Genomic DNA, 26,780 nt, shown 5'->3' with positions numbered 1-26,780 from the left:
AAGACCTTCCTGAGGAGGAGACATTTGAGCAGAGATCTGAAGAAAATGAGGGGTCCAGACCTGTGCAAAGGCCCTGTGGCAGCACCGTGTTGAGAGTGTTCTAGCAACAGTAAGGAGCCAGCGAACCTGAATCAGACCCACATCCACTTTCATTACAGATGAATTTTCATGCACGTGGGCTTTAGCTGGATGCTTCCACCTGTCTCTGGTTTGGATTTCTAAGCATCCCTCAGGTACCCTGGTCATTCCAGATCACTAACAGAGAAGATGATCTGTTTTTAAATGGAGCTCAGGAAGACACTTTCCCACCATTTCCCAGTGGCGTAGTAAAGGGTGGGCCGGCTAGGCCACTGAGAAACCTACAAAGCCTCTTTGGCCAGGCCGAGGGTTCTGTGACCAGCAAAGGGCTCCTGGAGACTCGGAGCAGCGCTGGCCCCCAAGGGCGTGCGCGAGATCAGGCTTCCAGGAGCCCCCATCCCCACGCGTGGCCGGCTCGGCCTTCCCTCCCCAGCACGGTCTCCTGGGGCCGGGCTCCCAAGGCACAGCTCCGGGTTCTGGGAGGCGCAGGTGACTTGCGTAGCGTGTCCAGTGCAGGGTCTGGGGCAGCTGTCAAGGCCGTGGCCACTGCCCCACCACCCCCCAGGCGTGCGGACCGCCGTGAGTCAACGCTTTCTCCCCCAAATGCAGCTTTGGTCCTTTCAGACGTTTTCATGTAACTAATAGCCCGATGTACAAACAGGGCAAGGAGAGGGAAGAAAGAAGGACTCTGCCCTTTTAAATAAAAGGCGAAAATGTAGTAAATACGGTAAGTGCCTCCGCCCCCGCCTGGGGCCCGCAGGCCTCCCCCTCGGCTTTCCCAATCAACCTAAAATCTAATTCCAAATTGTATGTGTGTTTTCCGACACCATCAATTTTCCCACCCGTATTTTTCTCATGATTCAGCTTTTCTAACCACTTGAAATCCATCTTTCTCGTCTGTAGGCTTGCCCTCAAGCAGGTGTGGGTAGTTAGTGAATTGCAGGCTCGGGGGTACCTCCTTCCTCCCAGGCATAACTGTCTCTTGGGGTTTCCTCTGTGTCTTCCTAATCCTGCCGATAGAGCATGTTTTTACTGTCTCCTAGTCAAACCTGGGGAGGAAACGCCAGAAAGGTGGCCTGGCTCTGTGCGGCCAGGTGCAGCGGGCTTTGAGAAAATTCTTGGTGACAGACACGGTCCTGGGACTGCTCTGTTGGCAAAGAGAGCGGCAGGAGACATACCTGGTCCGTAATCCTCTCTCTGCCTTTATTTTTAAGGTATCACGAGCCTACTGGCCAATGGCGTTTACTCGGCCGCCTACCCCCTGCACGATGTGAGTAACCTTGACAAAGCGTTCACGCCTGCGTTATTGGACGCCCCAAATCCCCCAGGCCACACCCCCAGGGAGCTCTCATTATCCCGCGGTCTCGGCTTCCTGCTTTGGCTCTCCTGTAAATGTCAGCTGCACACAGTCCTTCCTGGCCAGACCAGGCGGGACCAGGTCTTTACACCCAGGGCATCTTTTCTTGCAGAGCAAGCCCACCGAGGCAGGGGCTGTGGCAGGAACCCTGCCTGGGCGGGGTGTGAACCTTGCGGCCGACCAGTCCACGCAATGTTCCCCCCCCCCCCCCGCCGTCCTGGGTCTCCCCGGCCGCCCCGCCCTGCCCCCACTCTGGCAGAGTGATCAGGACTCTGCGTGTATCTATTTCTGCAGAGCAAAGGGCCAGCTTCCTGAGCTGGATCTCCAAATCCCTGTGGTATCCCCCGACAAATATAGCCTGTGGCCACAGCCGCGCGTTGGCTCTGTTGAGGTGGAGAGGGATGATTCTCTTCTTGCTGTCTCTATGGAAACGGGGACTAGGGTTCAGCGGGGCACGGGAATGCACTGTGGGGCCTGAGCAGTGTGGGAACCCCAGACCATGGGCCTCTGGAACGTTCCAAATGGGTGTTGCCCGAGGACTAGGAGCCACGGAGCAGGAGAGAGAAGAGGAGGGTGGGGCAGGGAGTCAGGGGACCCAGAGTCTAGTCCTGGCCACGTTCTTCCGCGGCCCCGAGGGGAGGCAGCCCCTGTCCCCTCTGTGCCTCGTGTCCCCATCTACAAGTGGGGAATGGTTCCCAGCAGGCGTCCAGAGGGAGCAGAAGCGAGAGGGCTTCCAGTATGACCCTCGATTGGAGAAACCCAATTGCCAGAACAGCAAAGGGCCATCCATTCAGATCCCTGACTCTGACCTGCTCATTCACTGCGGGGAGCTGGTGTCCACTGACTGAGCTTTCCCACCTCTGTGCCTTTGGGAATGCTGTTCCTTCTGCCTGCATGCTCTTCCCCCATTCCCCAGGGCCACACAGAGCCCTCCTTTTCCCCCTGCACAGGTGATTTCTCCCTGCCTCCCCCCGCAACCGACCTCTGAGGTTCCCCATCCCACAAAAACACCACTGTTTGGCCACTGTTCCTTGGGCATATGTCTCATGAAAGCCTTCGCGCTTGGCATTTCGTAGGTGCTCCATGAATGCAGTGTTGATTTGGGGCGTGTGGAGTACGTTGCCTCGGCCAGTGACCTGCTGGGTTTTCAGGGACAGGGCTCAGACCTCACAGGTCCCAGCCAGTGGTCCCGGCTGAAGGGGCCTCGACCACCCTCCATCACCCTCCATCAGCGGGTGCTCACCCGCCCCGCAGGCTCCAAGAATGCAGCCCCTCAGCCCCACCCAGCCGCAGTCACAAACTGCTAGGCCTTTCAGCTGGTGACCCCTGCTAGATGTCAGGGCCGCTTTGCTTCTCTGAGCCTCAGCGTTGCCGTGTGTGAAATGGGAGTGTGGGGCTCACTGATCTCTGTGCACAGTGACCATAAAACTTCCTGCCCTCCGAGGGCCCTTGGGAGTGAAAGGGAGCCCCACCTGGCAGGGCCAGATTCTGGGGCCTCCCGGCGGGTGGGACACACAGTCACCCTATTGAAACAATGCAGAGCCTCCCGCCAACCTTCCCTGTCCCATGACCTGCTGCTCCCTGGGGTTATCCTACCTGTGTTCACGAGCACGGCTGGTGCTTACGTTTGGCAGCATTGCGGATTTGAGCTCCTTGCAAGGTCTATCAGGTGGTGATGGCTTTCCTTTTTTCCGGAACAGGGAGACTACGAAGGTGAAAACGTGGATTTCAATGACAGAAAAGTAAGTGGATGCAGAGCAGACGGAGGGCCACGGGCGGGACGGGGCTACGTGGTGACCCTTGGGGCAGCAACACTCCCGCCCCACGTCTGGGAGGACAGGGCAGAACTCCAGCCCGCTGGTGTGCACCCCTCTCTCTGCGTCTAAGAGGCGTCCGGGCGGCTTTTGGGGAACGTGTGAAAGCAAGGGTGTGTTTGTCTACCTTGGCCTTTCCTGCCGGCCCCAGAGAGCCACAGCCCCCTCCACATACTGGGGAGACTAGTGGACGTGGTTCAACCCCGTGTTTCTCAAACTTATTTGATCTGGAGCCCTTTCTAATGGAAAGGGTATTGAGCTGGTGTTCCTGGGGTTATGCCTTTGGAGACACCGAGTGATCTGTTTATGGTTCAGTGCTCTCCCTGATCCTATGTATCTAGGCTCCCTGCCTCCCCACCCCCACCATGGCCACTTCTCTGTCCTCCTCACTCCGGAAGGTTCTTCTCTGCCATCCTGCCATCCTGCACACAAGCCAGTGCCTGGCTTCCAGCCTCCTCCCCGTGCCCACCTTGCCCTCTCCCGCTTCCCAAACAAGTGCAGACTTCCTTCAGCTTGGGGAACAGACCTCCTGGGCCCGTGTTTGCCCCTCAAGAGCAGATCCTTCAGAGGCAGTGGGTGGAGACGCTTCCCTGGGAACCTCACAATGGTGGCCTTGTCCCAGATCTCGGGCTGGGAACCTCTGTGTGTGGAATGTTCTCCATTCCTGCCTCCCGCCAGCCCCCCATATGTGTTTTTAAACCTCTGGTACTGGATACAACTTGCCCGCCCGGGAATCCGGCTGAAGATGCTATCTGATTTAGCTCAAAAATGACATATTTGGTTATTTTTAGTGGAACATCTGGCAATCGTCTGAGACCCAGTGACTTGCAGAACCCCACCCACCCACCCAATTCAATCCCGCTGGAGAAGCACCGTCTCCTCCCCAGGCCTGCCTGGGCCAACTCAGGCCTCGGAGTCCATCCTCCTTCATGCCTTTGTGCCCCTGTGCCAAGTGTCTGGTGCCTTCCCTCCACAGTGACCCCCTTTCAGGTCTAATTCACAGGCCACTGTGGCCTTCTTCCCACCCGCCTCCCTGTGCACCAGCCACGCTGACCACCTCACTAATCTGAGACGACTCAGCCGGTGGTCACAGGCTGCCAAAACGATCTCATTCACTTACTTATTCAGGAGCTACTTACTGGGCACCAGGCCCAGCAAACATGACTCTAGGTTTGTCCAGACCCACCTGTTCCCTCTGCCAGGAATGCTGCCCACCCTCCATCCCCCCCACCCCCATTGAATTTAATGTACCAGCTGTGAGTACCAGGCCTGGCCCATGGGGGTAGTCCAAGAGCATTGGATGGATGATGGGTGGATGGATGGGGTGGATAGATGGGGAGATGGATGGGTAGTTGAATGGGTGGATGATGGGTGGGTGGGTGGATGATGGCTGGATAGATGGGGAGTTGGATGGATGGATGGATGATGGGTGGCTAGATGGGGAGATGGATGGATGGATGGATGAATGACGGGTGGATGACAGGTGGGTGGGTGGATGATGGCTGGATAGATGGGAAGATGGATGGATGGGTGGATGATTGATGGATGGATGATGGGTGGTTAGATGGGGAGATGGATGGGTGGATGATGGGTGGATGGGTGGACAGATGGAAGGGAGGGAGGGAGAGAGGGAGGAATGTTGCAAATAGGTGTTTGGGTTTTAATTCAGAGCCTTGGAGAACTTTTCGTCCTCCCAAGTGGCTCCATCTTAAGTGACCTGGTTCTGAGTATTTTGCTTTTCCAGTGACAAAATCAGTGGCTCCCCCACTATTGGTCCCACCAGTGGCAGGGGAGCCCCCAGTGCCTGGCCCTGGATACGTCACAGGATGGAGAGGGGGGTGCAGCAAGGCCAAGGCCATTTTCCTGTGCCGAGCTGGAGGAGCACACGTAGGAATGCTTAAGCAAAGAATCAGGCCAGGGCCAAGGCTGAGCATGGTCAGAACAGTCATGGATACTCGGGGCCCTTGGGAGCGGGAGCCTTCCTTTGTCCGGGGACATGGAGCGGGGCAGCTACTCCAGATGTGGATTGAGTTGTCGCCATCCTCATACTGGACTGAGAGCCACAGGACCCTGACCTGTCATTCCCTCTTTCCCTCCTTCCTTCCATGGTTACTTACTGGGACCCTGTTATCTGCCCCAGGCCCTGTGCGAGGTTCTGGGGATAACGTGGACCAGGCAAACCTGGCCCTCGTGGCCTCCATTCTAGGGAGAGGTGGCAAGGGGCAAGTGCATACACAGTAATTGAGGACAGCATCTGTGCTGTAGCAGGCCCGCCCAGCCGTGTGGGCCCAAGTGGGAGGTCTGGGCCGGAGAGACGCCGGTGGGTTGAGCCAGGCTCCCTCTGAGGTCCGGGGCCACTGTGCCCCGTTGGCCCACCCCAGGGCCTGACACCTCCCGCCCTGCTTGCAAGGCTGAGGTGCACCCTCGGAGCTCTGCCAGCCGTAACAGGGAAATCTTGACTTTGACTTCTCCACTCTGCCAGCTGCAGGGTGATTGATGTTCCCTTCTTGGCAGGAAGAACGCTCCCCCGAGGTAAAGCAGTCATGCGGAGAGCCAGGGTGTGTACCCTCAGCTGTCCCACATACCCGTGAACGTCACGCGGGGAGCAGCGTGACGAGGCCATGCCTTTGAGAAGGGCCTTCTGTCCCCCAGCACAGTCTTTGACTCCCTCTTTCCCTCCCTCCTCCCTCCTTCTGCCCCCATCTCTGGTGCGCCTCCCGGCCTGCGTGTGGTCTGTATCAGCAGCTTGATTTCGATGGAGGGGAGGAAGCTGCCCAGGTCAGTGATGGCCGCTTTGCTTTCCCAGAGGTGGTCTGTACGCTCATCCAAGTTTGCTGTTTGCAGAGTGACACTGGGGGCTTTTCGCTGTTGTCCGCATAACCAGGCCAGCCGAGACGTGGCGAGCCTCAGCGCTGTGGCTTTTACGAGGCATAAGCCCTTGGGGGTCCCCCTCTGACCCGGGAGGAAGGACAGTCTCCACCAGAATAACGGAGGCCACGGGCTCAGAGGGGAGGATCTGCCCTGGCTGCCCAGCAGGACTCAGAGGGGAGGGGGCCCTCCCAGGACTTAGGACTCAGACTCAGTGCCCAGAATGCCTGCTAGAGGCCCAGCAGAGCCCCATTCCCGCCCAGGAGTGGTGTCTTTAACTCCCGCCTCTCTCCTCTGAGACAGAGGGGTCCCCCATGCACCCCACTTCCTCAGGAGGCCACAGAGGTCACCCACCAGCAGCCAGCCTTGCTGTTAGTCCTTCAGGACGTGGACCCTGCCGAACACATCCCATTGTAGCACTCTACAGAAAGACGTAAAGTCTTTTTAGCGATCAGAGCAGATGTGTGTGTTGACTTTTGAGGACACAGCACTTGTGTTCTGCGTAGTATTTCTCAGAGCTGACTCCCTGGTCTGTGGGTGCAGGACCCCTCCCAGCGAGCCTTTGTGCACACTGTTAATTTTCGGAGAATTACCTAAAGATATCTGTTCACATAAAGCCGTCAGCTCCGAACTGCGGGGAGGTGGGGGCAGGTGCATCTGTCAGCATGGGCTGCCGTAGTAGAATACACCGGCCGGGGCCTAAACTGTGGGGAGCTCATGGGGCAGTTTCCCGCCTGCCTCCCTCCCGTTCCCCGTCCGATGCCGGCAGGGGCAGGCGGCCAGGCACAGGGGGTCCCAGCTGTGTGACTTAGGCTTTGAGTTAAGGCTGGTGAAGCATCATTGACCCACATGGGTGGGATTTCTCTCTTAACACCACCAGTCCCAACGTGGTATCTTTCTTATGACACTCTCTGCGTGTTCGTACAAGGTTTTCGATCCATCAAGCTCATTACCATCCCTGCCCAGAGCCTGGGGGGTAATGGGGCGTGTGTAGATTTCATTTATTTCACTAAGCCGTGTTAATCAGACAGCCCATCTCAGGAGACTTTTGAACGCCTTGCCACTGGTATTTCTCTGCTCCGCAGCGTGGTGGTCTCTGTCCTTTATAAAGAATGACACAGTGTCTGACAGGGACAGCCGAGAACCCTACGTGGAAAAGTCTCACAGGGTCGGGCCATTTTAGATCAATTCTGGATCAGATCATGAAAAGTGAGGCTTCCATAATGATTCCAGAAGCTTCTGTCCTGTCCAGCCCGTTCTTAATCCGGTGTCAGCTCAGCTTCTACCGCCGGTGGGTTCTGTGAGACCCTTACCGGAGCTGAAAGGTTCCTGTGGGTCTCCCCTGCCAGGACGGGAGCCCCGGGGCGCAGGGCTGTGTCCGCCGTGCTCACCTCTGGAAGCCCAATGCCCAGCACGGTAGCCGGCACATGGCGAATCTCAAGAACCATTTGTTGAATGAATGAATGATGTCCCTGTGAGCTGAGTACACCAGCTCTGGGAAGCAAAGCTCCATTTCCACAAGCCCTCACCACTTGCTCTCCCCCAGCTCCTGTACCAAGAGTGGGCGAGCTACGGGGTCTTCTATAAGTACCAGCCCATCGACCTGGTCAGGTAAGAGGGGACGCCAGGTAAGAAGGGGTGGGCCTGGCTGCTCAGAGGCTGCAGGGGGCGAGTCCCTGGTTGGATGTCAGTTGGTTTGGACCGCGCTGAATGTGCAGTACCTGGGAACCTGTCTGAACTTGAGGAGCTTGGGAAGGGGGCCCCAGGTCCCCTGCAGGCCCATAGACTCACTGGAGAATGGGCTCTTCCCATCATGTTCACCCTCTTCTCCTGAATGCCCAGCCCCGCTCAACCGGCTGGGTGGCCGTTGCATGGCTGGGTTGAGGGGAAGGAGAAAGCTGTCCTCTCTCCCGGGGCAGGAAGGGGAGCAGATGTGTGTCCTGTGGGGAGACCTGTGGACCGGAGTCCAGCCCGTGAAAATTATTAACCCCCTCAAGGCACCAGAGATGCTGCAAGTGAGGAGGGTTGGTTCTCTTGGTGCCTCCAGGCCGGAGCTCATTCCAGCTCTTACACTGAGCGGGGACTTGGGACAGAGCAGACGACCTCCCAGGCAGCCCACCGCGACCGCCCCCCACCCCCGGGCCCGGGCCTCACAAACAGAATGGCCCACCTTCCCGGGGTGCAGAAGGGCAAGGGGCACCCCGCCCCTGACGGCTGGGTCCAGAGCCCCCACCCACTCTCAGTCCTGCTCGGGAGAAGCCGGGGCCCAGTTCGAGCTGCTCCTTGCCAGGCAGGGAGGTGCCGCACGTCCCGCATGGGTTTGCAGTGAGCATAAGCTTGTCTCTGTTTGGCTTTGCCCTGCGGTGCAGGAAGTACTTTGGGGAGAAGATTGGCCTGTACTTCGCCTGGCTGGGCGTGTACACCCAGATGCTCATCCCCGCGTCCGTGGTCGGCATCATCGTCTTCCTGTACGGATGTGCCACCGTCGATGAGAACATCCCCAGGTAGGTGGGCAGCCCCTCCCTGCACACGCCCTCTGCTCGCCGGGGAGCCGCGTTCCTCCTGCGGCCGGCTGGCCGTGGCTGGCGGGTCCTTGAACCTGCAGGCCTGCCCTCCCCCGCCGCCCCAAGGAGGGGGCAGCGCCGTCTGAGAGCGTGGACGACGGCTTTTCCAAGCACAGACGCCTGGGAGACGCTCTTGTCCGGAGGATGACGTAAAATAAGCATCCAGCTCCTTTTCCTTCTTTTTTTTTCCTTCTTGGAAGGTTTTTTGCCTTCTTTTAAATGAGTTTTCAGTCCTTCAGTGACAAGGAACATCGCTGCTTCCTAGCAAGCTCAGGAGATGAGCCAGAGGGCCCTGCCGAGGTCTCGTGCGTGGACTCCACCCGCCGGGTCCCTTTCTCCGCGCTGGCTTCCCTGTCCCTGTGGCCCCAGGGGGCTTCGCAGTCACAGAGCTGATGCTCCTGCTGCGGTTCCCCGAGGGTTACATCATGCATGGGGAGCTCTTGGAAGAAGGCCGGGAGCCCCGAGACGGCCTGGCCTTGTGCTGGGGTGTGGTTCTCCCAAAATGGCAGCCAGAACATGAGTCAAGCGGTGGGAGCCCGGAGGCCATGGTCCTCGGTGGGTACGGGAGTGTCCTGTCTCTCCCCGCTGTGTGCCAGGGCCGCGAGCCCTGAGCCAGAGGTGACCGTGTTGTGTGTTCCGGACGACAAGCCCCCGCCTCGGTCAGGGACGCTGCTGCCTGGCCCGCCGGCCCTGCCTCCCACGAGTGTGCAGGCTCTCGGGGAAGTCCGGGGACAGCAGTTCAGTTCTATCTCTTACAGCTCCGCCCCATGTCTCCAAAGCAGAGCCGCGACTTGGAAAATTCATCTGTAGTCCCAGTCAGTAAAGATCAAACGAGTCTCTCACCTGGCCAGGAGACCGGCTCGTTACAACTCCACGGCACAGAAAGGCCATATCCGGCAAATTTCTGTGTAAATGATGCTTTGATGCATGAGTAACACCTAAAATATTTCCACCCACCCGGGATCGAAACGTTAAAGGAATCTGGCTTACGTCCCCTCCAGGGCTATTTTGGGCACGGACAGAGCAGAGGAAGCTTAGTCCCCTTGTTGGCTAACGCGACATGAGACCACTGTGCTTGGGTCTGATGGTGGCCATCAGGGTAGCCCAGGTGTGATGCGGATTTAGTTCCAAAGCCCCAAGGGACGTGGCGAGTGGCAGGGCCCCCTGGGGGCTTCACCTCCCTTCCTCCCTCCCTCCCCCCACCCCCCCAAGAGGCAGCGCTGCCAGGAGAGCCTCAGCCAGGAGGCTCTGCCCGGGCATGTCTGCACAACCAGGGCGCCGAGGTCTCCGAGGCCAGGCCCGCGCCACCACGTCCTGACACATGGCCAGGGATGTGAACCGCGTTCACGGCGGATTCTGGACACCTGTCCGACCTTGGCCTCGGCCGCCGCCCCGTTGGTGCCTTGGGCGAAGAAGGAGGTGTGTGTCCCCCTTGGAGTCCGATCTGTCCAAGTCTGTAGGGAAGCCGGTGGCCCTGCCCCTCGAGGTGCCGCCTGCCACCCCCACCCGGCCCAACCCCTCCAAAGAACAGACCTTCCCGTTCTTTGTCTTTATTTTGGCTGTGGGTGATGAAGGGCGAGGCTGAGGGTTTAAAACCAGCAGAAAAAGGCTTTTTATCTGGCTGGCCTTGTTTATGCCAACGGGGAGGAGGGCTGGGCGGCGGGCAGAGCTGCACAGTCTGGCCCCTGCCCCCGCAGGGCTCCGGGCCCCCAGCTTCTGGCCAGGTCACCGGGGCCCCAGGCAGCACAGAGACAGTGGGGGTCATTATCAGTGCCCCCCACACCTGCCACCACCCAGGAAGGGCCCTCAGAAGAGAGGGAGCTCGGCGAGGGGCAGGAAATAGACTGTTCACAGCAGCTCTCTGTGCTTGGTTACCGCCAGGGTAGTAACGGGGTTTCATGGGCGTTCCCCAGTTTCCCCAATGTCCCGACAGCATGGGCGCTCATTCCCAGCACCTCCATTCTACAGATGGGGAAACTGAAGCCCAAAGAGTTTGAGTCACCCCAACCCCTGGCCACACAGATTACAAATGGTAGAGCCGAGCCCTAAAGCCAGAGCTGGTGGGCTCTGGGGTCCACGCAGCCCCACCACCCGTGTGTGCCGGCCCTGCTCCCGCACACATGCACGCGCATGCACACGCACTTGCGCTCGCTTCCCAGGTGCTCCAAGGCAGCAGCCTCCTTGCCACGATCATCGTTCCACCTCGTGCCTGACACAGCGCCTGGCACACAGTGTTTTCAGAGCGTAACTGCGAAGAGAGCCGGACGCCCACCGTGCTGACACAGGGGTCCCCGAGAGCCTTTCAGCAGATGTCCTGCTGTGGGCCGTGCATAAGTTCGTGTGCATCCAGAAAGAAGGAACAAAAACACCCCCCCCCACTTCAGCCCCTGGGAATGAGCACTCCTGCCTGGGGTCTGTTTATAGCTCAGTGTCTTGTCCAAGTTAGCCGGGAGGAGAAAGTTCAGGGCAGGTAGAGCTGGAAGTGCCTTACTCTGGCCCCTCTCCTCATCTCCCAGAAGGAGAAACGGAGTCTGAGGCTGAAGGGCCTGGCCAGGGGCGCAGAGGGCAGGAATAGCCAAGGGAGGACCCAGGAGCAGTAGGTGAGAGCCTGCGGTCTCTGGGCAAGTAGACAAGAGCCATGAAGGAGCAGGGCCCAGTCCCCGCTCTGCTGTGTGACCCTCAGCAACTTACTTCCCCTCTCTGGGCTCGCTTCATCAGTGAAGATGGGATTGTAATAGTCCCCAAAGCTGGTCTGGGCCAGGTGGACGCATCTGCAGGCACACAGCTGGCAGCCTTTGAATTCTGTTGTCTTCCAGAATCAGCAGGAGAGAGCCTGAGGGTCAGGGTGCTGGTGCAGGAGGGAAGGCGCTGGGCGTCGTGCACCTCCCCTCCGGTCCCTCCCCAGCAGCCGGGCTCCAGCCCCAGACTTCATGTCTGCCCAGCAGGATAAGTACCTGTGTTCTCAACGGGACCCACTGTCCCGGCCAGGCACCCCACCGCTCCCGAGCGAGCCCTGCGCGGTCGATGTCCCCCACCCCGGGCTGCCTGGCGATGTGTTCCCTCCAGCCCAGCTACCTGTCTCCCCTGTGCGTCCAGAGCGCCCCGGGAGGCAGATGCCTGGGCAGCCCCCAAGGCCAGCTGCCTCACGGCATCCGCACCAGGACGAACGAGCCTGTATGCCCCGTGCCTGGGACATGCAGGGGCGCAGGAGGGCATGGCATATTTGTGACTTCACCTGTCCCTGGCGCTGTCTTCTGGGGCTTTTCACGTGAGCACCCGGGCAGCTCCCGCTATTAGAACAAGCCCAGGCAGCTCTCGACAGTTAGAGGAGGCTGGCTGCCGACTCCCATACAGGCTGTGGGTCCTGCCGCCTCAGGTACCCCCGAGAGGTGAACACTCACGCGCCCCTCTCGGGCCACACAGCAAGTCTGGACGGGCCCACCCCCAGGGTCGGCTGCGGAAATTGCAGGCCTTGTGCAAAATGAAAATGCAGGAGCCCTGTCCAAAGCGAGGAAGAATTTTTTTTTTTTTTTTTAAGGAGTACAAGTCTTTTTTTTTTTTTTTTAAATTTTATTTATTTATTCATGAGAGACAGAGAGAGAGAGAGGCAGAGGGAGAAGCAGGCTCCCAAGGAGCAGGGAGCCCGATGCGGGACTCCATCCCAGGACCCTGAGATCATGACCTGAGCCGAAGGCAGACGCTTAACCATCTGAGCCACCCAGGCGCCCAAAACGAGGAAGAATTTTAAGGCGGTAACCAAGAGGCATGAAATCAAGCCAAGACCCTTCCTAGCACCGATCCCCTGGGACTGCACGTACCAGCTGTGTCTGAAGCCGGCCCTGGAGAGTGTGGGGGGATGTGGGTGTTGGGTGCAGCCGGCCGGCAGGCCTTCCCAGGGTCACCTCGCCGCCCCCCGGCTTGGCACCAGCACCCTCTGCCACCCCGGCGTGGCTCCCGGTGCGGAGTCCCTACGCGTCCTGGCCCCGGGGACCTACAGGCCGCTCTCTGTCTTCCAGCATGGAGATGTGTGACCAGAGACACAACATCACCATGTGCCCGCTGTGCGACAAGACCTGCAGCTACTGGAAGATGAGCTCGGCGTGCGCCACGGCCCGGGCCAGCCACCTCTTCGACAACCCCGCCACCGTCTTCTTCTCGGTCTTCATGGCCCTCTGGGGTAAGCAGAGCCTGGCCGCCCTGGGTCTGTGGGGCAGGGGCGACTTCGGCTGGGCTCCGACGTGAGATTTCGCACGGCAGCGTTGGCCAGGAATGAGCGTGGGAGGGGGAGTTGGAGGAGGCGACAGCCTGTCGTGTCTGCAGGTGAGGGCGCTCTGGGCTGCGTCCCGGATGCAGACTGGTTCTTCTGACCTCTGCGTTATGAAAGGCGGAGGAGGGTGCGTCGCTCTTAGGAGCAGGCCCTCTTTCCTGGGACCAGGATCATTGGCCCAGGAGTGCCCGGCAACGCTGGGAAGGCCCTGGGGCACATCTCTCCTTGGGTCCTCGCAGCGGCCCTGCAGATTCCACATGCCCACTTTACGGGGGAGGACGCCAAGGCCCAGAGACAGCTGATGTGAGTTTCCCAGGGTCACTCAACTCCTGATGGAACGTGCGCTTTCTAGAGCCGTGCCCTCAACTCCACTATCACCCCGAGTCCAAGGCACACGGCTCATCCTTCAGGATGCTTCCCCACTCCGGCACCTGACTCAGATGCTGGGGGCATGGGAGGTGGGTGAGTGGTGCCTGGATGCACTTTTGCAGATGTTTTTGGATTATCAAACTGGCCCGTTCCCTCCTCTGGGGCCCTGTGTTACCCCTTTGCCGGGGGAGGATTCAGGATTCGGGCCCTGGGCAGCAGCGATTGGAGCTGTCCCGTGGGTGCCAGAGCCCCGGGCCTTGCCCCCAGGGACCCCCTTCTAGTACGAGATGGAGCTGGACACAGAGAGGGCACAGGAGCTAAGGGTCAGGATGCCTGCGGAAGGAAGTCAGGACGGACTTCCTGGAAGAAGTGTGAGCCCCTCGAGCGGAATTCTGAAGGTGTTGAGGGCAGAGGTGCTGAGCATTTGCGGTGCGGGGACTCAGTGTAGAACCGGAGGGGCCTGGGAATAGCCCTGCTGGTGGGTCTCAGAGCCTCGCGTTGCTGCTGAGGGGCCTCTGCCTGGCTCTGCACACACAGCATCAGCCCCGTGCTCGGTGGGCGTGCGAGGGGCAGTGGTGGGCTCAGAAGCTGCTCGTTTTGCACATGGGGATGGAGGCTGCCACCGGCCGGCCAGGTGTGTGGCTCTTACCGGCCAGTGTGATCTAGACGTGTGCGGATCGGGTCAGAGATTTCGGTTCCGGCGCTCCATTGCTGAGCGGAAGCGTTGTCAGTCTCGCACCAGAACCCTCAATTCGGGAGGGTGTTTCAGAACCGCAGAATCCTCGAAGTCGGGACCTGGCCTTCCCAACTCGGCAGCTGCCCCGGGGAGGCTGGAGGCTCGGGGAGGTCTGTCATCACGGGAGAAAAGGGACCACGGAGGCAGAGCCAGCTTCCGTGGCAGGACAGGGCTGATGCCTGGATCCTCACCGGGCCTGAGCTGGCCCCTGCGCAGCCAGGCAGCCTCCCTCCCTGCCCGAGACGGTCTATTCAGACCCGAGGTGGTGTTTGAGCAAACTGTTAGTGAGGAAAGGGAGCGGCAGGTGTCCCTGGGGGGCTGAGGGTGCTGCCTGGCCCGGTCTCCCTGGAGCGGGGGGCTCAGGGTGGGCTGAACCTGTGTGGTTTGGAGGCGGGGGAGTGCAGAGGTGCTGAGAGGTGCCTCGGGAGACCCGGGAAGGGCGAGGAAGGCTGAGCAGCGGGGCTGGCTCCTCAGTCACATTTCCACACTTGCTGGAAACCGAGTGGGGGGCGACAGGCAGCACCCCCCAGCTCTGGGACGGGTCCTGCTGAGGATGTGAGCCAGAGCATCTCCCCTTAGATGCTCGGAATCAACCACCCCACCCACCCAACCTCCAATCTAGAGAGCAGCTTGGTGTTCTTAGCAGGAGCCCCTGCCCATGGGTCTCCTGCCCCAAGGCTTCATGCCCCAGGCCCGGCGCTTCATCCCCCACCTCTGGCTGCTTGCTCGGGGGTTGGTTCTCCACAAGCACCCTCCAGTGGGCCCCTGGCCAGCGCTCCTGGCCCCTTCAGGGTTCCTGGGCCCATGTGGCTGCCAAGCCAGCACCCAGCAGTGGTCCGTAGGGTGACCCGTGAGCAAAGGTGACCTGGCGGTGTTGGACACCTGAGCTGCTAGACGTCGCCATGCCCCTCTGACTGTCGTCCCGGGACGCCCAGGGAAGCCCGGGAGGCAAACTGATGATTCCGCCGCCCTTGGAAGCTTATAATCCAGGATTCAGGCGGGAGCAGCATGTGCAAGGGCCCAGTGGTAGGCGTGCGGGACCTGGTGAAGGAGCCTGCTGGGGGCAGGGAGGAGGTGGGAAGGGTGCAGGGGGATCCCAGAGACCCAGCAAGGGCCCTCTGGAAAGAACTCCATGTTCTCACCGGGAGGAATCAGAAGCCAGGGCAGTCGGTCTACGGTATCAAAGGTGTTTTCATGTCTTATCCTTGAGTCAGAGACAGCATGTGTAAGAGGCAACTTGGGAGGGAGTGGAGGGAGGTCTGACCCAGCTCAGACAGGGACAGTGGCCAGGGGGCTCTCAAGATCAAAGTGAGCTCCGCGGCAGGTGCTTGGGCCAATGGTGAGAAGCCGGGATATCCCAAGGGGGGCATGGGGCGGGCACGGGGTGGCCACAAGGGGAAGGGGGCCCGTGGGAAGGACCAGAGCCACAGTCAGGAGACCTTGTCACCTCCCTCCCCAGTCCTGGGCTTCCCGATTTTGTCCCACCCATTCCCACTTACCCCATGGGAAGCTCTAGGAGGAGCCCAGCCCCAGACTCCAGGTGACTACGCCTCCAAACCGAGGGCCCCCGATGGGGAAAGGACATTTTGATCATCGCAAAGGACTTGGGCGCCTGTTTCCGCTCTCATGAGGGCCGTTCCCAGGGTGAAGACGCTGGCAGGCATGGCTGAGCGGGCTTTGTGTGAAGCCTGGGGGTACAGTTCCAGCCCCCGCCCCACTGTGAACCAGGGGTCTCAGCCTCCGGGTGGGGAAGAAGCAGGCCCCCTGCGTCACTAGCGCACACACGTCCCCTGCGGCCAGCCCCCCCCCGCTCCTCCCCGGACAGAGCGTAACTTAGAGGTGCGTGGCCTGTCTCCTCGGCCAGGCACCACTCAGGGCCACCTTTCTCCCGCGCGGTGAGGGAAGCCAGCAGCGTCCCAAGCTCGGCGCGGAGCCGTCTTAGGCTCTAATTACCGGGCCTCCAGCTGAAAGCTGTCCGTGGCGAGTCGTGCTGCCGAGCCCTGAAATCTCCATGGGCTTCCGGCCGTCGCAAGTTTTGTCTTGAGTACTAACACCTTCGCTGTCCCCTGAAGGAACGTGTGTGGGACGTGTGGGGCGCGGCACTTCCTTCTCAGGCCGTCACCCCAGAGTGCACGCAGGTTGTGCCCAAGTCTGACAGGGGCGGGTCTGTCACCGCCCGCAGCGGTCAGGAGGAGGCGGGCCAGTCTTGTCCCTCACTCGCTGGGCTCGGAATGGCCCTGAGTGCCTGCAGCTTGTGCACGCTCGGATAATAGAAAGTATCGGGACTGTCCATCCACCCCGGCTCCCAGGAGCTCCTGCCCAGACCCAGCCCAGCCCAGCCCTCTCTCCCGAGCGGCTGCGGCTCTGGGCTCATCTGTCCCACTTGTCGGAGCAAAGGTTCTGGGCCCTAAAAGTTTAAAACCCAACAGTCTCCCCGTGGTTCTCACACTGGGTTTCCCACCCGACGGGACAGTTACCCCAGGACGAGGGTGCAGCGAGGTGCCTGGACACAGCGCCCTCGCTGGAGCCCCCTCTCAGGGCCCACCCCACGCTTGCCCGCCCCTGAGCCCGTCCGCAGGTTTTGCACGATGCACGCCTCCCCTGCCTCACCCAGTCCTGGCTTTGCTTTAAAATGGCTGCAGCCCTCTTACCCATTTTTCCATTTGGGGGTTCATCTATGGGTTTTGGGGAACACGGGAGTTCCACTGAGAAGGTTTGAAACCTCTTTTCTCCAGTGAGGACCGGGGGGCCAGGAGAGGGACTTTGCAGCAGGTGCCTCGGGGGTGTGAGCCACATCGGCGCACACACATTGGCAAAGACAGGCACTTGGGAGCCACGGATTGTGCTGAACTCTGCCTTGCGAGGTGCGGCCGCAGAGCAAGGAGGCAACACCTGCGTTCCCGGACGGCTGCTCAGAGCGGGAGACAGACACAGGCAGAAATAAGCATAGCCTCACAATGAACGCCGTCGTGTCTCTTGGAGGGCAAAGGCAGTCTTCCGAACGAGGCCGCGAATGAAACTGTAGGTCACCAGCTCAGCACGGGGAGGGTTTCCAGCAGTGAGCACTGTGTCGCACTAGGGAGGTGGTGAGCGCCCTGGCCTGGGAGGCATTCAAGCTGTGTTGGAGGACCACTTGCTGGGGCTGCTGATCTGTGTGGTTCCGCTGCCTGCCCTCGCCTCTCTGGACCCTGTGTCCACCGGGAAGCACCTCCGAGCCACCCACTGCCCTCTGCTCCTCATTCTCAGCCTCCCTGGCTTCCTCAGGACCTCAGCACTGGTCAGCTGTCCCCTACCCCCCAGCCTCTCAGGTCTGGGCCCAGGAAGCTCCCAGCGGAAACAAAGACCTGCTGGCTGGGCGCACAGCCTCCTGGGTCCCTGCCCTGAGCCAGGAAGGCTCACCGGGCAGCCCAGTGGAGCTCAGCTTGTCCAGGCTGCCGGCTTGACACTTGGGTCCGAGCCGGTACTCAGCCAGGTGGGCTCTGTACCAGGATGGGCGGATACAGGGAAGCAGTTAACAGCGCCGCCAGGTCCTGGGCTGGACCCAGGTTCAGACCTCTTAGCCCGTCACCTAGCAGCTGTGTGACCTCAGGCAAGTGGCTTCTGCTCTCTGGGCCCCAGGTTCCGCATTTGTAAGATGGGGGTAATAGTGCAAGCTGCCTGGAGCAGTGCCGGGGCCCCGAAGGCGTCGTTCCTTGTGACATCCTTGGGGCCGTGCCTGGTGCCGGCGGTCACGGTGTGTTAGCTGTTACGTCGCTTCGGTGAGTGCTTGCTTATTGGAAATGTGAGAACAGCCTGGACCGAAGGAGGCTGGCGCTCAAATATAACCCTGTGCTTAGGGGCCTCTGTCGGATATGTCCCTTCACCCCGTCCAGAGGAGAAGACCCGCTTCCCTTAGCTGAACCCTGCGCTCTGCCAGGCAGCATGCTGAGCATCGTAGGTGCGGTGACTCCTTAATGCCCCCAGTGACCATAGGAGGTGGATAGCTTTATTGCCCCATTTGACAGATGAGCAAATCGAGGCAACTTTCCCAAGCTTACACCAGAACTGAGAGGCAGAGCCAAGACTCGAGTCCCAGCACTCTGGTTCCCCAGGCCCTGTACTCGGCCGCTCGTCCCTCCTCCCTCTGCCGACATGGTTAACCGGCTCTCGGTGACGTGCCTGCTCGACACAGGCTTTCTTACTCCTGACGGATGACCTGGACGACTTCCCCATCTGTCCCCAAACACGCCTCTCTCCCCTCCAGACCCGCACCGAGGGCTGACTGTGTGTCAGCCCTTGAGCGGGAGCCCTGCAGAGGTGACCACAGCGACGTCCCAGTAGCCCTAGAGGGAGGGTCGGTTGCTACTCTCCGATGAGGACAGTGCGGCACAGAGAGGGTGTGGCTTGCCCGAGATCACACAGCCACCAGATCTGTAACAGACCCAACAGACCCTGCCCAGCCCGTCCGCTTCCCAGATCTAAACTAGCGCTCTGGTTCCCTCTCTCCCTGTAGACGTGTTTCAAGCTCTGTTCTGTGCCTTCCTGGAGCCCGTCGTGAGGGGCTGGCCGGCAGGGACGCCGCTCAGCCAACCAGTACCACAGGGATCTCGTCAAATGCTGTGCACCTGCTCCTGGGTTTGTGCTTTATTGAGCACCTACTGTGTGCAGAACAGCCCTTCCCAGCACCCCGTCCTTGAGAGACAAACGTGATTCCATCCCCCCAGGATGTAGGGAAAGGGGCAGATCTGTGCCTCTCCTGGTTGGCCCCCCCACACACCTCCTCTAGCTTCACTTCCACCCCAGGAGACAACAATGCACCTGTCTGTCAAGCGCAGAGTTCAGTCCACACACACTCATTTGGGGGAAAAAAATAACAAAAAAGCCAAACAGCTCCCGTGAAGCACTTCCTTTAGGAAAAAAGGAGCATATTATAAATCAAGACAGAAGCAACAGGAAAGAGCCTGCGGGGCTTGGGAGGTGGCGATGTGGTCCAGGCCCAGCCGGCGGGGAGAGGGGGACGCCCCCTCGGTCCCCGGTCCCCACGGCTGCACAATTGCTGTCAAGCATAATTAGCAGAGATCTCGAGGTCGGTTTCCTTTAAATCCCTTATTAGTGATTTGTTCATAGCCCTCCAGGGGATCATTTTCCCACTGGTATGTCTTCTTTCCCGTGTCCTTTCTTCTCCTGTCCTCCAGCGGCTAACGTTTCCGCGGGCACAGTGCCAGGGCCCTGGACCGGCTGCGGCCCGCAGGGGGAGCGGGTGGGGTGATCGCCCCAGGCTCCAACCTCGCGTCCACTCCCCAGTGGGGTCCGCCGGCCCGGGCGCTGACACGTGGGTCCCAGAGACGCCAGCTTGCTGCCGCCTGCGATGTAGGACGTTTCAAAGCCTCAAATAAGGTGTCACACAAAGCAACTTTGAGCCCCGTTTAGCTATTTGCTGGGATCAATTTTCTGAAATTATGGCATAATAATGGGGTTTTAATGGCTTGTCAGTTCCGTGCAGAACAAAGGAGATTGTTTGATTTGAGCCCGGCTGCAAGAAGCTGCAGGAAGGTGGCTCCGACCTTAAGGAGACGGTGGAGGTGTGGCTGAAACCCCTCCCGGGGCCGTGCCCAGCCGAGCACCCCGAGCCAGGTGGGGGTGTAGCGAGAGCTAGTCTGAGGTTCTTGCTGGAACTCAACGGCCAGTGGCAGCTCGCGAGTGAACTCTTGTTCAGAGGGTACATAAGGAGGGTGCCTGGTGACCCAGCGAGGCCTTGGTGCCTGAGCCTCATCTTTTCCAAGAGCCCCTACCGGTCCTGCAGCTCCCAGGGGGAGGCATCTCTGGATCCCCCTCAGAGGAGGAGATGTGTGCGGTGAGCAGACGCTTGGGGTGTTGGGAGCCAGAGGTTTGAAGCTGGTCTCTCCTCTCGGGGATGGCATGTCAAGGAGGACGCACCCCTGGGCTGGCGGAGTGTGAGCAGCCGAGCCCTGCCTGCCCCCAGGGCTCCGGGCGCGGAAGTGGGTGGCAGAGGTGAGACAAGACAAGAGGCAGATGGAGGGAAGTAGGACAGACGATGGCTAGGTCAGCGCTTCCAGACCCTTGCGTGTGTACCACCGGCCCGCCAGGCTTGTTGGGAATGCAGACTCTGTGGTGCCCAGGAATCTGAGTGCTGGCCAGCTCCCACTCCGCCTCCTCTGCCCCAGGCCTGTCTCAGTGGACTTACCAGGAAACATTCTGGGTGCTCCACATCGATGGAACCACACCCCACGTGGCCCTTTATCCTACGGTCAGCCTCTTAACCAGACCCGGGAGAGATCCTTCCACGGGAGCCAGGTCCGAGGAATGCGCCTCCGTGGGGCCCCCCAAGTTCCGCTGCGGGTTGGCCCGTGTGGTGCCCCGGCCTGTGCCGACGGGGCGCCGGGGGCTGCAGAGGCCGGGTGGTCACGTGCCCGAGCCCACACCTGGACGGGATCCAGGGTCGACCCAGAGTCCGGCGCTCCCACCTGCTGCCTCTGAGCTGCCCTACAAGAAAGTGTTTGTCTAACATTGTGTTGTTGAGACAGATATTTGAGGAAAGAAGAATTATAGCTCAATCACCTGCTTCCGCCCTGGCCCGGACTTCCTTGTAGGTGTCTGTCTGTGCTCCGCTGCCTGCTGGGCTCTGGATTCGGGGGCCCCGGCCTTGTCTCTGGGGCCCCCTTGTCATCGAGGCTGTTTCTTCTGTACGCTGACCAGGCTTGGCACACAGCTTGCCCTCAGTGGGGGGAATGCCACCACCCTGGCCCTGGCCAGTCCTGGCACCGGAAGTCCTGGGGCCAGCTTTCTGCTACTTGTTAGTTGGTCACCTGATTGCTCAGAGCTTCAGTTTATGCATCTGTAGAAAGGAGTGTGTTATCCCTACATGGAGGGCCTGAGGCTGGGGCGGAAAGAGAGGGGGCGTGCAGAAGCAACCCGCCGGCAGGGCCTCCAAGGAAAACGAGGAAACCTGCAGGACCCACCGCCGTCCACGTGGTTGGTATGGGGGTGGGGGCGCAGGAGCGCAGTTGCAAAGGACGGACACACGGACGCTTGCGCTTCCTCCTGCCTTTACCCAGCCCCGTTGCTCATGATGCTTTTTGAGCTGAGACGCGGGGCCTGCCCCCTGGGCTCAGCATGAGCCTTCACATCTCCACTCCTGCTGGCCAAGCCTGAGCTCCATGACTGGACCCCTTTACTCCAGAGCAGGCGTGCCAACTCGGTGCCACGGAGTCCGGCAGTGGGGCGTGGTGGGGTCTGTGGCCAGGCGGAGAAGGTGCCCCTGAACGGTGACACACAGAGGGTCTCTCCTCCGCTCCAGCCTTCCGGTACCAACGCTTCAGATTTTTAAAGAAGCAGAAAATTAATTATTTTATATAACAGATCTTTATTTCTTAAACACAATCAAGCCAAACGAGGCCTGGCCGTGTACCACCTCCACTCCTGGCCACCAGGCTCCAATCTTAGTCCTTGGCACAGATCCCTCTGGGAGAGGGTCCCCGTATCTGCCTTAAGATTCACAGTGCACATTCTAAGCAAGCGTGCCTGGGATCGAAGAGCGGCTGCCCAGCTGTGGGACCTTGGGCAACGTAGTCAAACTCTGTGCCTCCCTTTCCTCGTCCATTAAATGGCAATACAGGTTTGCTCTAATCGTCCGACTACTTAGTATGACTGTGGTTATTATTCCCTTAAAGAACATCAAGTATCCGTATGGAGGGCCGGTCAGTACAGTGGTTAAGTGTAGGCTCTGGGGCCAAATGGAATTCGGCTCAGATCCCAGTCCTGCTCTTAACCTTCAGTTGATCTCGGGCGTGGCATTTAACCTTCTGAGTCTCGGGGGTCGCTTGTAAATCCATGAGCAGAAATCATCCCTACCGCATAGCATCGTGGCAAGGGTCAGGTTGCCCACGTCCATGAATCCCGAGCAAGAGCGCGGCCCGTGGCGAGCCCTCATTATAAGGTAGCTGTGTTGTCACACCGCGGGCGGGTGAGGGGAGCGCAGGTGGCCCTGGAGATGGAGGTGGGGATGGGCCCGCCAGGGAAGGGGGAGGACACGGGAGGCAAAGACAGGGCAGGTAAACAGGCCAACCCCTGGGTGTGTGCAGTCAGCCCTCCCGCACTTCCCGCTCTCGCTCGGCCCCGGGACTGAGAAGAGGTGCTGCTGCCCGGGGCCGGCAAGGCCAGGACAGAGAGAAGGCGGGAGGTGCCATCCAGAACAGGGGTCAGGCCAACCTCTTCTATCCACCCCGGTGGCCGGAGGCATGTGGGAAGAGGCCGAGGAAACCCCCTCGTGTCCCGCTCCTTGGGAGGTGGTGCGGCCGCAGAGCGGCCTGCTCCCGGGCCTGGCTTCTCCACGGCGGGCGTCTGGCCCCGCTGCCGTGCTCCCCACGGCACTCCTGCTCGGTGCCTGTCTGCTGAGTGCGCATTTGAACCCCGCGGAGCTGCCTCCCTGCTCCCTTGCTTTCCCATTTCCTGGCAGGTTCTGCCAACGGGAAGGCTGGTGGGAGGTCAGAGGGCGACCGAGGGGAGGACCAGGGCACCTCTCCCCGCCTCCCCGTATCCCGGCCTCTCTGGCGGAGTCTTCGCCGAGCCCATAACCCGCAGGAAGGCCCTCGCTCCGCCTGGCTCCGGTGTACCGTGTCCCGGCACCCGGCATCGGCGCTGGCCTCCTGCTGTCCCTAATCCCCGGCCCTCTCTCCATCCAACCTGGCTTCTCCGCCCCCCGCACGGCCGGGGCAGCCAGTCCGCAGGATTCAATCACCCCCACTCGAAAGACCTAGAGAGGCTGCCGTTCCCTGGCCGGCCCGGCTGGCTGGGTGGCTCATACTTCGGGTGCGCCCGCTGTCCCCAAAGACAGGCAATCTCCGAGGCCCTGTTGGCACCTCTCCTTCACGGGGAGGGGGGCGATTCGGACCGGCGGAAGCTGAGCCCAGAGATGAGCCAGACTCAGACGCACTTCTTGCCCGTTCCAAAGCTGCACCCTCTCCTGGTGACGGACCCTGCTGCTGGGCGGGCGCCAGACCTCATCTCGTTCCATCTTGACGCCACCGCTTGTCAGACAAGCCATTCGATTGCTCCTCCCATGACTGTGAGGTTTCAGTAAGATCAGGTGACAGCTCTTCCAACGGTGTGGGCACCTACCCGCCCAGGGGCCCTGAGCTCTCTTTAACGATAGCACCGCACCTGTCCTGACCCCCCACGCTCAGCCTCTGCCGATTGTCCCTCGGGCGGGGGAGCCTTAATATTCACCAATTGGGCCAGTTGCATCTCCGTGATTGTGTGCTCACGAGAGCCGTTCGTTCATCCAGTGAGCACTCCTAGCACCTGTCTTTGCTGGGCCGTGTGCCGGGAATCCAGATGGACAAGGCGGCATCCCCGCCCCACACACCAGAAGGGCCCCTATACCGGGAGAGGGGACACCATGAGCGAGCGAGGTCCCAAGAGGAGTCAGGTTTTTTCCTGACACTGAGGGGGATGATCGGGGGCTTCCTGGAGGAGGCAGCATTTGAACTATGTTGAGTCTATTGAGGATACAAAGCAGGACGTAGCGGCTGAGAGTACAGCTCAGCAGCCAGACTGTCCACGGGGATTTGAAGCTTGAGTGAGCGGCCTTGGCCCATGCCTCGCCCTTTGTGACCTCAGGACCCCCACTTGTGTCCTGGGGTCCTCAAGATTGATGGAGCAGGATGTTAGGAGCACGAGCTCTGGGACCAGGCTGCCTGGCCCCTCACCGGCTGGCTGAGTAAACTTGGCCGGGACTTGATGACCTTGGGCCTCAGTTTCTTCATCTGTAAAATGGGAAGGTGAGTGTCCCTATCCCGTGGTGTCTGCAGGAGGGCAGAACAGGCGGACTGGTGTGAAGTTCTTGGTCAGGCATGTCAGTACCTCACAGCCCGGACGGTGCCATAGACGAGAGTGCCCTCCTGTCCTGGGTAACTTTGCTCTTCCTCCCGCCTACAGCCGCCACCTTCATGGAGCACTGGAAGCGGAAACAGATGCGGCTCAGGTACCACTGGGACCTCACGGGCTTCGAGGAGGAGGAGGTGAGCAGGCTGGTCCCCGCGCTCCCTGTGCCCTGCCCCGTCCCCCTGGTACTCAGTCGCTGGCCGCTGCCAGGGCGATCTTTTGGGGGTCTGCTGGAGTCTTGGATCTTGAAGCTCCTGTGGACGCGTGCCCAGACTCCCTGCGCAGACCCCTGCACATCTGGCGCAGCCTGGCGGGTCTGGGAGGGGACCGCTGCCACCCCCAAGGCCAAGGCCTCGAGGTGGCCATCGGCCTTTGCCCTGGGTGCCGCGCCCGCGCCCCAGAGCCCGCTCTCCGCCTGCAGTCGGGCCTGGTGGGGAAGTGGGAGCGAGGCCTTCCTAAGAGGAGGGCAGCCAGGTGCTGCGTGTCTATGTGTGCCAAGGAGAGGGGCGTCCCGGAGCGAGTGGCCGTCGGGCTGGCGGGGGGACCCCGGCCCCAGGGCCCCTCAGGAAAAGCCTTGCCGCTGCCCCACCCCCAAACCACCAGCTCCAGCCGGGATTCCTGGGGGTGGGAGGGAATAAGGAGGAAGACCGCCCGCGGCACAGAGCAGAGCCGTCGGGGGTGGCCCTCTGGCCTCTACTTACTTTTATAAAGCACATGCTTATTTTTTATTCTTTTAAGTTAGCTCTACCCCAAGCATGGGGCTCAAACTCTCAACCCTGAGATCAAGAGCCGCACATTCCACCGACTGAGCCAGCCGGGTGCCCCCCCCATGCTTTTTTTTTTTGAAGAAAGCTCTTGGGCACTTTCATCGTGACATGGAAATCTCTTCCACTGATTTTTTTCACCTTCCTCTTGTATGGCCCCCCACGACACGTTCCCTCCTGGGACTGAAGGGCCGGGCACTCGTCCACCCGGGAAGCCAGTGTGCAGGCTCTGTCCTGACAGTGTCGTACATGGATGAGGGGGCGAGAGTCTGCCGTGAGAGGCGCAGCAACTTAGCGACGACAGATCTCGGGGGCCAGGCTGCAGAGTCCCATCCCGAATTGCCACCACCCTCGCCGTGTGACCTGGGGCAAGCCTCTGGGCCTCAGTGTCCTCACCTCTCCTAGTCTTTACTCGATGGGGCTGGAGGGGCTCTTAAAGGGTCAGTAGGTCAGGAGCAGGGCCCAGCAGCAGCCAATGCCCCAGACAGGTCACCCAGCTAGCCACCTCCGGGCGCAAACTTCATCCACAGCAGGTCCCACTGTCCCGATCCACAGGTGGCTGCATCCGCCCATGCCCACCTGCAGGCAGCTCTTTAGGGGTGTGGCCGCGCACGGACCCCAACGCTCTGCCCCCAGGGCCCGGTCTGGGTCAGCCATCCACCTGGCCAAGCCACCTTCCCTGTAACTGTTTCTATTAGAAAGATTCGAGTAAAACAAAAAGCAGTCATCTTATTATTTTAGAAGATTTAGAATGTCCTTTCCACCGTGTGGTCGGGGCAGGGGGGTCCCCTTTGTTTAACCCCCTGGGAACCCATCCCAGGATCTCCTTCCCGTGACGGCTCAGGCTCTTGGTTTCGGGGTGGTGATCAGAGCTGTTGGACATGGGTCCCTGGCGGGCCCCGGTGAGTCCCCCGAATGAGCCTCCTGCCCCCCGTGGCTGGCCAGAGCCTCCTTGGGGAGCTGGTGACTGAGGGGAAGCCTGCCGGAGTCTGACCCCGGGGCTGGTGCCTGGCGCAGAGGGAAGCCTGTGTCCAGTGGGCCGGCCTATGGGCCCTTTCCCTGAGTCTCACTCATCACGCCCTTGGGGGGCCTCCAAAACCCCACGAGCCGCAAACGTGACCCACGCAATGGTGACTTCAGCCGGTCCTGGTTCCCCACGTCTACCTTGTCCCTGTGTCCATCCACCTTCTTCCTAGTTCTTAAGAAAATGATCTCTAGAGGATGCAGCCTATTTCTTACAAAAACAACACAAAGTAATGAAATCTTTTTGTTTTTGTTTTTACGTCCTGGTTCCCCGAAGGAGGCTGTCAAGGTTTGGATTTTTTGTCACTCCTCTATCTTCCTGTAGCCTGTCTCCCTGGGAGAGGGGCCTTCTCGCACACTGACCCGTCTCTCTGTGCCGCGCGGCTCCCTGCGGCTCTTCCACCACGGGCAGGGGTCTCTGCTTTCTCCCCCACCTCTGGGCCTCTCGTATCCCTCGTTCTTCTGTTCCAGCGCCCTTCGCTGACGTGCTCTGGGCTCCCCCGAGGCCTGGCGCCTCTGGTCTGCCCGTGCTTGCTGACACTTACTGGCATCTCTTCGACCCCCACGGCTTCTGATAGAACATTCTCGGGGGCCAGTTCATGGCTGGGTGTTCACCATGAGAAAGTGGGAGGCAGGGCAGGCGGCAGCCTCACACAGACTACCTGCCTCCAGGACACAGATGCCAGTGGGCTGGGGTTCCCAGCCAGGGAGAGAATCCTGGACAGGCCTTGGACAGGGGGTTCTAAATTGGAAATGTACAAGCAGCCAGCTACGAACTGCCCCCCAGAGGGTGCCCAGGGCCAGTGTAAGGACTGAATTTGTCATGTGTGCTTATGTCGAGGGCCTTAGACTCACACTTAACAAGGCTTCTCGTTGACTTGGTTTCTTCACAGGACCATCCCAGAGCTGAATATGAAGCCAGAGTTTTGGAAAAGTCGCTTAGGAAAGAATCCAAAAACAAAGAGGTATGGTGGCCATTGCCAGTTGGCTTTCCCAGCAATAAAACATTGTATGCACACAACAGTATAGACCAGGGACTCAGCAAACACTGTGTGCAC

At 60.2% G+C, this 26,780-nt stretch overlaps 1 protein-coding gene across 1 annotated transcript in view; it reads left to right on the top strand.

The window, feature by feature from the left end:
• ANO1 (anoctamin 1) overlaps window positions 1-26,780 on the top strand; it is a 134,606-nt gene that overhangs the window by 81,520 nt on the left and 26,306 nt on the right. The window contains exons 8-16 of the mRNA XM_031041251.2: window positions 740-805; window positions 1,293-1,348; window positions 3,136-3,177; window positions 7,664-7,728; window positions 8,487-8,621; window positions 12,698-12,858; window positions 23,990-24,072; window positions 26,000-26,011; window positions 26,616-26,687. Of these exons, the coding sequence (XP_030897111.2) occupies window positions 740-805; window positions 1,293-1,348; window positions 3,136-3,177; window positions 7,664-7,728; window positions 8,487-8,621; window positions 12,698-12,858; window positions 23,990-24,072; window positions 26,000-26,011; window positions 26,616-26,687 (692 nt within the window). The remainder of the gene's footprint in view (window positions 1-739; window positions 806-1,292; window positions 1,349-3,135; window positions 3,178-7,663; window positions 7,729-8,486; window positions 8,622-12,697; window positions 12,859-23,989; window positions 24,073-25,999; window positions 26,012-26,615; window positions 26,688-26,780) is intronic.

The sequence above is a fragment of the Leptonychotes weddellii genome, chromosome 11 (genome assembly GCF_054177405.1).
Source record: "Leptonychotes weddellii isolate Sample4059 chromosome 11, ASM5417740v2, whole genome shotgun sequence".
Taxonomy (NCBI): Eukaryota; Metazoa; Chordata; class Mammalia; order Carnivora; family Phocidae; genus Leptonychotes; species Leptonychotes weddellii.
Note: the sequence above shows the minus strand (reverse complement) of the source record. Positions and strands in the feature narration are given on the sequence as shown.